This window comes from Urocampus carinirostris, chromosome 1 (assembly GCF_059441175.1).
Source record: "Urocampus carinirostris isolate Australia breed hairy pipefish chromosome 1, RoL_Ucar_1.0, whole genome shotgun sequence".
NCBI classification, from domain to species: Eukaryota; Metazoa; Chordata; class Actinopteri; order Syngnathiformes; family Syngnathidae; genus Urocampus; species Urocampus carinirostris.
In genome coordinates this window covers 14555082-14565876 of record NC_142349.1, presented here as the reverse complement: position 1 = coordinate 14565876, position 10795 = coordinate 14555082, and the positions used below count along the sequence as shown (strand labels likewise).

The 10795-nt window shown below is 41.3% G+C and overlaps 1 protein-coding gene across 3 annotated transcripts in view; it reads left to right on the top strand.

Moving 5' to 3' along the window:
• The first annotated feature begins 7791 nt into the window (after window positions 1-7791).
• LOC148373650 (transmembrane protein 235) overlaps window positions 7792-10795 on the top strand; it is a 65430-nt gene continuing 62426 nt past the window's right edge. For all 3 annotated transcript variants that reach the window (XM_088327699.1, XM_088327695.1, XM_088327685.1), the window contains exon 1: window positions 7792-8220. In XM_088327699.1, coding sequence (XP_088183825.1) covers window positions 8052-8220 — 169 coding nt within the window. In that variant the 5' untranslated portion in view covers window positions 7792-8051. The remainder of the gene's footprint in view (window positions 8221-10795) is intronic.

Sequence of the window (10795 nt, the reverse complement as noted above, 5' to 3'; positions counted from 1 at the left end):
CGCATAAGACAAATATTAGTTGTACTCTGCATAATTCGGCCCTTCATGGTAGAGTGGCAAGAAAAAAATCCTTTTTGAAAGAATACTGAAAAGGCCCATTTAGCATTTGTAAGAAGCCACTTGGGAGACACAAAAAATATGTGGCGCTCTGGTCAGATAAGACCAAAATTTTAAAGGCTGAATGCAGATCGTATTACTTGGCGTAAGAGTCACACTGCACATAACCCTGAAAACACCAGCCCAACTGTCAACATTGTGGTAGCAGCATCATGCTATGGGGTTAATTTTCTTCAGCAGGGACTGGAAAGATCGTTGAAGTTGAAGGGAAGATGGACGAACCAAATTCAGTTCTGGAAAAAAACTCATTTAGAGTCTGCGAGAATAAAATAACTTTGCAAGGCACTGTCTATCTACTTGAGGGATACGGTGTTGACTGGCTAGCATGTCGTCCTTACAGTTCAGGGTGTCTCTGTTATGTACCAGCCTCCTTGTGCTGCTTTGCCTAAGATGGCAGTCCATTATGTTGATGATTATACCTCATGGTTGTTCTTTTTTTTCCCCGCTATACACTGTTAACATAATTGTCACTATCGGCTAATATCGTTACTGTTTTGATTTCCACACCCTTTAAGGGCGGATCTACTGTTGTAACCTCAGCAAATTAGTAAAAAGTAAGGGCTCAGGGAAGGACTTTTAGAAAAGATGCTGAATTTGACATTCTGAGGGTTTTGTAAACCAACTCAAGACTTCCCTGTGCGGAATTTGCCTGTTGCCTGCGTGAGTTTTCTCCAGGAACCCTGCTTTCACCTAATATTTTATAAACATGCATGGTAAGTTAATTGGTGACTCCAAATTTTCATAAGGTATGAGTGAGCATGTGAATGGTATTCTTTCTCCGTGTGCTCTGCTATTGGCTAGCAACCAATTGAAAGTGTCCCGTGCCCAGAGCCAAAAGATAGCTGGAATGGGATCCAGCACCCCACTGTGAGCCTGTTCAAGAAAAGCAGCGCATAAACTTGAAGGAGGGATATGCAGTTTATTTGTTTTTGAACCAGAGGTGGGTAGAGTAGCCCAATATTTTACTCAAGTAAAAGTACTGTTACTTCAGAATAATATTACTCAAGTAGAAGTAAAAGTAGTCATTCAAATATTTACTTGAGTAATACAAAAAAGGCAGCACGGCGGTGCAGATGTTAGCGCAGTTCTGAGGTTATAAGATCGAACCTTCTGTGTGGAGTTTGCATGTTCCCCCTGTGCTTGCGTGGGTTTCCTCTGGGCACTCTGGTTACCTCCCACATTACAAAAACATGCATGCTAGGTTACTTGGCCGGTCCAAATTGTCCCTAGGTGTGAATGAACGAGCGAATTGTCTGTCCCTGTGTGCTCTGCGACTGGCTGGCAACCATTTTAGGGTGTCCCCTGCCCGCTGCCCGAAGATGCCTGAGATTTCTCCAGCCCCCCGCGACCCTACTGGGGATAATCGGTGCAGATAATGGATGGATGGATAAAACAAAAAAATACCTGGTGAAAAAGTTACTCAAGTACTGAGTAACTCTAGCAACGTCGTCGTCATCGATTTTTTTTTTAAAAGACCAATTAGATCATCAAATGATCAAAGTCCATTTGATAAAAAAAATCTATATATATATATATATACATATATATCTATATAGATATAAATATATATATAATGTGTGTGCTTGTATGAGTGTGTGTGAGTGTGAGGCTACATTTATATGTACTGCGCATTCAGCAGAGTAAAAAAGCCTTCCTTTAGATGTTGTCTAATGTAGGGGTGTACATAAAAGTACTCCCCTACATTCACAAATTTACTCAAGAAAATGAAAAAGTATAGGGGAAAACTTTCTCAAGTAAATGTAAAGGAGTAAGTGTACTCGGTTACTACCCACCTCTGATTTGAACACACATTTTGGAAGCTGGTTAATATGGATATTAAATCGAGCAAGACTCCAAAATTAAACGAGGAGACGTGTGGTCTGCTAAGATGGACATAATTTATTATTAAATTCCAGTAAGTCGCAAGGAATCAGAATGCAACCGGAGGAAACCGCTCATCATTCCATTGTACACATTCACTGAGGAGACTTAATTAAAGCTTTGCAATTTTACTTTTTTCTTACAGCCACCCACTGTGTTTTTCTTCTTTTTTTTCTCGTGTTTACTAGGCAACACCCAGAATGCTCCCCTAAAGATTAAAATAAAAGACTTTATTTTACTGGAGACAGTAAAGGTCTTAATTAATTCCTATTGTTACTTTTCTCTTTTTTCCCCTCACCGCTGTTTCCAAAGTGCATCTTCAGAACTTGCAGCATGGGAACTTGGGAGGAAGAATTTGTTTTATTTACCCACAAGAGATCAATTCCAAGTAAACATGAATGGGTTCAAAAAATATGTTAGAAAATATCTCTTCTCTCACTGAGGCAGTTATTTGGATTAGTCGAAAGATACAATGTGTTCCAAACGAGCACAACAGAAATACCTAATTCACTCCAAGGGCACTGATGCTGCTCATTAGGCAGACCTCATGCTTTATAAGAGAAATCAAATACGACCTTGGAATTTTGTCACTTCACATCAATAATTGTTGCTATGGTTTTTAAAAAGTTTTTTTTTTAAGTGCATTTAAAAATACCCCCAATGTGAGATGTGTTTGGACTACTTTCTCTACATTGATCTGCATTTCTCCAAGAAGCATGAGCATTCCCTCTTTTGCCAGTCATTGACCCACTCTTTGCTGCTGTTCTCCACTTGGGAGTTGAACAGACAAACAGACAAACTCACCTGGTCCGTGAACACTGCATCACTGGTGAAGAGGGCACAGCAGCGCCTGTACTTCCTGCGGAGGATGAGGAGAGCCCACCTGCCCCCACCCACCCTCATCACATTCTACAGGGGCACCATAGAGAGCATCCTGACTAGCTGTATCTCTGTGTGGTGTGGAGGCTGCAGTGCCTCCCCCTGGGGTAGTGTGAGGAGGGTGATGAGGACAGCAGAGAAAATCATCGGGACTTCTCTCCCCTCCATTCAGGACATTGGCCAGAAGCGCTGCCTATCCCGAGCCGAGAACATCATTAGGGACCCCTCTCACCCCCATCATGGACTGTTCACTCTGCTAGCCTCTGGTAAGAGGTACTGCAGTGTGCGGTGCAGGACCACCAGGTTCTGCAACAGCTTTGTCCCCCTGGCCATTAGACTGTTAAATGGTCAATCACACTCATAGTAAGCCTACACAGCTGCTAATCTTTACATCTGTTTGTTTTGTTTTTTTTGCACTACTGGCAGTTCTCTTATACCTAGCCACTCCTTTGTACATCTGTTCTCCTCTGCACTATCGTACTCCAGTGTTATTGTTATTGTGTAGTGACTTGTTTACCTGACTGCCCATTTTGCACATCTGGTTAGCTGCTCCTCTTGCACTCTTTGCACTACTGTATAATACTATACATAGCTATAATTATTTAGTATGTCATTAGTACTTTGATACTCCAACTCAATACAACATTTTATTTATATCTGTACATTCAAGGAAACTGTGCGGGTCAGATGTATCGACATTTCGTTCTGTATACACGTGTACAAGAAGGACAATAAAGTATATCTGAATCTGAATCTGAATCTGAATGGTCCCTGTTAACATGTTATTGGACTTGATCGCTTTTTTTCTTGAAACCAAATGTTCCATTACATCAACGATTTTTTTTTTAAACTCTAATTTAACTCTTTAAAAACCATGATGAACCTCAGGGGCAGCGGTGGCCCCAAAACTCTGGAATTAACTTCCACTGCTGGCTTTAAAATCCCGTCTAACGACTCACTTTTACTCGTTTTATAACAGAAGTTTGAGTTTTGAAAATGAACATTTCTTTGCTTTATTATGTTTCTCACTATTTGCCAGCCTCCGTTATCTTTTCAATGCGTGATATGATAAACTACAGTATAATGGCATTTTATCCAGGTTATCACACCGGAAATCACCTGAAAAGAGAAACTTTACACCGCACGACAACATTAAAAACAAACTACATTGAGAACATCTATCCATTATTTGCACGGCTTATCCTCAGTAGGGTCGCAGGGGTGCTGGCTATCTTCGGGCAGTAGGCAGGGGACACGCTGAACTGGTTGCCAGCCAGTCGCAGGACACTTAGAAACAGACAGCTCACTGGCTTATTCACACCTAGGGACGATTTGGACCGGCCAATTGACCTGACATGAATGTTTTTGCAATGTGAGAGGAAACTGGTGTGCGCAGAGGAAACCCACTCAGGCACGGGGAAAACATGCAAACTCCACACAGAGAGGCTGTGGTAGCTGGACTTCAACGTTAAACCTCTGCATTGTGGGGCTTTGAGCTAACCACCAAGCCGCTGTGCCTCCCCACTGTCATGATTACTGATGTGACTACGCTGTGCCCGCCCTTTTAGCGCCAACTGCCTCGGGTTCTGATAGGCTCCCTGTCAGCATTTGAACCCAGTCCTGTCTGTCCTCTGTCATCAGTCTGTCTGCAAACCCAAGTAAATACTAGGCAAGCCTTTTTTTTGACCCTGACTCCCACCTGTCCCATTTTTGCTCCCGTCTGTCTCCGACTATGACCTGTTTCGCTCCTACCACGTCTGTTCTCCCGTACCGGCTTTCAACCTCTTTTTGTCCCCTGACTACGTCTACTCTCGCGTTCTGGCTTATGGCTGGCTTCCAACCCTGACCACGCCTTGCTCTCCCAGTCCCGGCTACCAACCCGTTTTTCTGTCCCTGACACCGCCATCGCTTGCTACGGAAGATCCACTTCCACGTTCGAAGCACAATCCAAGTACGAGAACGACTTGCGTCCAGCGAACACCGGATCGTGGACGCATCCTTTTCTCTTTCCTCCAATTAAACTTGAGAAATCTAACGCAATTTGGTCCTGTTTCCGTTCTGGTCCTGACACCCGCATTGACAACAGAGTGTAGTTTGTATTCGTCCTTTTTAGTGCACCTTTTTGGTTGTGCGGGAGAATACAGCGACACCTATTGGTCAAATAATACACACATACATTTAAATGAAATCCAAAATGCTTCACTTCAGAAGGTTTGTCTTCAGTATAATAAAATTAAAAATATTCTCCACCGTATCAGTATTTGACTCAACATGTCCAAACAAATTTTACCCGTCTATTTCTGTGGTGTAAAATGGCGGGTATGGACTCACAGTTGCCGTGAATCATCGCCATCTACTGTAAAGGAGTTTAATTGACTCTCAGTTCTTTTTTTCCCTTTTCATTACTATGCCGAAGCAAATGGCCGTGACCCACTGAAAACAAGTCCGTGATACACTTTTGGGTCCCGACCCACCAGTTGAAAACTTCTGCTCTAACGTATGTAATCGGACCTCTCATTTTTTTCAGGAGCTTATAGTTCAAAGATTTGTTCTTTCCTTTTCACATCAACGAGTGCCGACAGTGAACAAACACTGACCATATAATAAGGACTCAAGAATTCATGGGAAAATTATTTTTCCTTTGGCACTGCTACTCTCCCCGGCGTAGCTAATCGAATTGACAATTTAAATGCAAGTTCACAGAATACATTTAAGCCGTCATCAAGGTTTTCACAATGCAAAACGTATTGTATTTTTTTTTTTAATAATACAGTGGCGGGCAGCACGGCGGCGCAGCGGTTAGCGCAGCGGTTAGCGCAGCGGTTAGCGCAGCGGTTAGCGCAGCGGTTAGCGCAGCGGTTAGCGCGTGTGCGGCACAGATCTGAGGTCATGAGATCGAACCTCCTGTGTGGAGTTTGCATGTTCTCCCCGTGCCTGCATAGGTTTTCCACCGGACAATTGTCTTTCTCTGTGTGCCCTGCGATTGGCTGGCAACCAGTTCAGGGTGTCCCCTGCCCACTGCCCGAAGATAGCTGGGATGGGCTCCAGCACCCCCGCGACCCTACTGAGGATAAGCGGTGCAGCTAATGGATGGATGGATGAATACAGTGGTGCTCCGTGCACTTTACACTGACGCCTTTGCTCCAATCTGAATGAGTGATGTGCAAACGACACAGGGATTCTGTGTTGTTGACTTTCAATTTGTTAATTACAAAAACGTTAAAACATTTTTGAATTTGTAAACATTTTAATTGATGTTTTCTGTGTTTTTCATTCAATGCATTTAACATAACAAATGTAAGGTTTATTTTTTTTACTACATAGTTTATTTGTTGTTGCACTGAATAGTCACTATTTTTTCGTTAACATTGTGTTGTGTGTTTTTTAGGGATTCTGAGTTGCTTGGAGTTGACATTAAAGTTGCTTGGTATAAAAAAGTTCAAAGTTTATATGAGATAAACAACACAGTGACATTTTGTGGTAGAGTGAACAAATCAATGCCACTAGAATAATTTCTATTTTCTGAATTATTAATTCTTTTTGTGCATAATGTGACATTATTATGGGTAATGTACTGATAAAGGGGACCCCAAAAAACCTGTTTCTTTCGATTTCTCTGTTTTTCATAGCTTTTTCTTTCTTTTTTATCCCCTTATTTTCCTTATTATTTTTTTTATCTGAAGTCTGAATCAATCTATCCCTCAATAATTATTTTAAAATCTTTATTGCAACTACAGATATAAAAAAAACACATCGATAATAACCTCAGAAAATTGCAATATTTTTTAGAAATATGCACTTACTCACCAAAAATGATTATTCTATCATACAGCCTGTTAGTGCAAAACAATTTCATCCAAAAGTTATTTTCTGTCACCATCAAAGCTAATGCTGAAAGTTAAGCTTGTCTTGTTGTATTTCTGGCGCAAGATACCGGACAGGACGAGAGAGACGGGATCAATACCGGATACTGGAGACTGGAGCAATATACCAGACAGGACGAGACAGGTGGGATCGATACCGGATACTAGAACAAGATATTGGACAGGGCGAAAAAGATGGGATCGATACCGGATACTGGAGACTGGAGCAAGATACCAGACAGGACAACAGGCGGGATAGATACAGGATACTGGATACACAAGCAGGATACCAGAAAGACTCAAAATACATGTCTTTCAAGTGGGGAGCTTTGTTGATGTACTAACAAGAAGTGAATGAGAGAACTGAATTTTAATAGGAGGGAAGCCAATCAGGCAACGAGCAGCAGCTGGCGCCAAATAGGCAGGCCCAAGTGAGGGCAATGGGCAATCGTGACAGTATTTGCTTGGGCAGTTTGTTTCGGTGAATTACCACTCCCTGTTTATGAAAGCTGTAATGTTTCTCTAAGACATCCAGAATCCAAATTTGAACCAATTTGACAGACGATTTGGAATGGCTGTCTTCTATATTAACTATAAAATGGGACAAATTTAGGGAAAGCACAAAAATCAGTCATTAATTAACAAGTAGGAAATGGTGCCCCTATAACCCTAGAGGTTGAGGGATCCAACCAACCAACCTTTGATGGACAAAATATAATTAACATCACTCATTTCAGATAGGCCAGCAGAAAAGGCCTTGCAGGCTCTCATGGCCTTTAACTGTTCGCATATTACCACTACTGTGAGAAATGAACCTTATTTAAAGCACAATGGTATCACCCACGATGAAATAATACCAAATTTCAAGCTAATTCAAAGAATTTGCTATCGAAAAGCTTGCACCAAAACCAAAATCTACAGCTGCAATGAAATATTTACGAGTAATGTGAAAATTATATTTTTTTTACTTTGAAATCAGTAGCCGGAAGCATCGTTTGTCTTACAGCAAGCTTGATATTGTCTACGGAGGCACTTCTTCACTCGAGAGCATGAATCGTCTGATACTGGATGCTTGCGCTCCGGAACAGGCACATCGCGACACTTTACTCAAATTAAATTAAATCTGAGCTAACAAAGTGAACAGAAAGTCTTAATTTCTTTGACATAGGTGATAGAGACTAACCAACACTATTTTATGGAAAGGGCAATAGACATAGCGTTTCACGCATCTTTTAATTTATTTGTAAATCATTTATTAACAAATTTGTTTTACCGAATGTTTGGACTGTTATAATAACCTCAAACGGCAAAATGAGGTACGGCTTGGCTGTTCTCTCTGCCGGGTTCTCAGGTTTGATGAGTTTTTGCCTTCTCGCCGTGTCAATCGGAACTGATTATTGGTACATTATCGATGTGAATAAACCCAACTACACTGACGAGGAGCTGAGTTCCTATTCCGGACTGTGGAGAATAAATGAAGGTACGTGCACTTACTTACTTCATGACAACCTCCTGTCATTGTGTTTTTATATCGGTAAACAGAATATTTTTATAGTGATCAGTGCTTATTTGTGAGAGCAAAATAGCCCCTGTGTGGTACAGCCTTCAAATAATCCAAATATTTTAACCTCTCCCCGCCCTTCTACCATATTCTCACCATTGTCTTCCAACTTGCTTGATATTCATGGTGTACAGAGGTTTTTTTTTTCAATATACTCTATTGTTTTTCAACAGTGGCAACTGATGTTGAAATATGTCACTGCCCATATTTAGTCACAATTATATACTTCCCTCATTTAAAACGTGGTCATTTATTTAGTTGTAATTATATAATTTCGGTTTCATTTTACAATATCATCTGACTTCTTTGAGAAGAATGCACAATAAAAGACGGGACACATCAATTTCAGTTCATGAGGAGGTGTCTAAACAAGCACATTTCTGAGAAGATCATACTAAATAAAGTCCAGTTTTCGTCCGTTTTATGGTCACAAAATTGTTTTCCTCGTCAAGGGTTGACAAACTAACCTAAAATTGTCCCAAAGACGACAGTCCTTCATTCGACCGTATGTTTGACTTGTAATCGATTATTAATTAATTTATGGGCTGCCCTGTATCTTCAAGAATCATTGTAAAACGCATCAGCCTTCACAGAAGTAAATTGCTTCAGCCCTTGTCTGTTAGTTCATTTATTCCCAGAATATATTCTCTAAATAAAACCTTCTAAGGAACTGCTCATCTGATTGTAGCCTTTATTTTTAAAACCTGACTTTCGGTGTCCAAAACCAATAAACATGCAGGGGAAATAAGCCATTCCTTAACACAACTTCACAGTGTGTTGGGATTCAATGAAAAATCTCATCATTCACGGTTCCTCACTTGTGCAGGCATCACGCCACTCCTAGTGAGAAATTGCTCAGAATGGAAAAAGCTGCAGGGATTCCACATTAGGTTGACAGTATGGCCAAAACGAAACATTCATCGTCATGACGACATCCTTGAATGCAGGATTTTTTTTGTTTTAAATGTCTTCACTTGTACGCGTTAGTTCTGTGTGCACTCCAAAGGTCATTCGTTCGCTCATTCACACCTAGGGACAATTTGGACCGGCCAATTAACCTAAAATTCATGTTTTTTGGAACGTGGGGGGAAACCGACGCAAGCACAGGGAGAACATGCAAACTCAACACGGAAGATTCGATCTCATGATCTCAGAACTGTGCTGCACACGCGCTAAACACTGCTCCGCCGTGCTGCCTTTCCAATGCATATTATTTTTAAAAATTAAATCTACGTTCAAATAGTGTAAACTGTCATGAACCGTAACAGGAGGAGAACCCAAATGCGTGACGTTTCTCGCACAACCCTTTAACTTACGGGAAATGGGGAGTCAAACACGGCATGGAATGACAAGAAGCCAGAGACCGACGAGATCGATACCAATTGCCCTAGCAGATATTGAACAGATGGGGTCGATGCCGGACAGGACGGGACCGACAGGATTTAAATCGAAACAAGATATCGAAATTAAACAGGACAAACTAAACGGGAACGCAAACTGGAGAGAATAATTAACAGGACAAAAATAGATGGGAACGATACCGGACATGAAATGCAGGCAGGAAACCGGACAGAGTCAAAACCCACGTCTTGGGGGGCAGAGGTTCGTTGACGGACAAAGGGAGAGTGAGAGTACTGAGCTTAAATAGAAGGCAAGCCAATCTGTCAACGAGCCGCAGCTGGCGCCACACAGGCGGGGCCAATTGGGCGCCATGGCAACCGCGGCAGTAAACAGAACAATGTAAAACTCTGAACTGTCTAAAAAATAAAATACTTCTACAAGTACAACTGTTTCAGAACAAAAGTGAAACCAAAAAAAGCAGCAACGTATTAAAAGAACTAATACTGTGTAACAATGTAATCAAAAACAACTAAAATGCCTTCCTTTGCACGGTATTTTGAAAATACACAGTTGGATCAAATTTAAAAGTTACAATGTATCTATTATGAGATCTCACGACCCAGTAACAACATTATTATCGTGGTACAGTGGAACCTCAGTTTTGAACGCCTCTCAGTTCGAACAAATCAGAGTCCGAACAAAAATTTTGAGAAATTCTTGCTTCGCTGTTCGGTCAAAAAACCGGAGTTCGAATGCCGGTAATGCGTACGCTAGGGTGCGATGCTGAGCGGCATACGGGTGTAGTTATTGCCTACGGACGTTCTTCGTTTTGCTTTCGCTCTTAATATAGGTGTACGACGTGTTTTAACCCCTAATTATGCCTCCGAAGAAAGTCAGTGCAGGCAGCAAAGTTGCTACAGGTGAAAAAGGAAAAGTAGTGCGTACAACTATTGCATTTAAGAAAGAAATAATAGCAAAATATGAAGGAGTTGGAGTGTCTGAAATACCCCACCGTCCACCTGCGCCTTCTGCTGACCACCACAAAGGTAAGAAATCCTATTCATAATTATTTTCTTTATTTTTTTTTAATTTTTACACATTTGCGTTATCGTAATCTTCCGTACGAAAGATTACGATAACGCGAACGTACGAT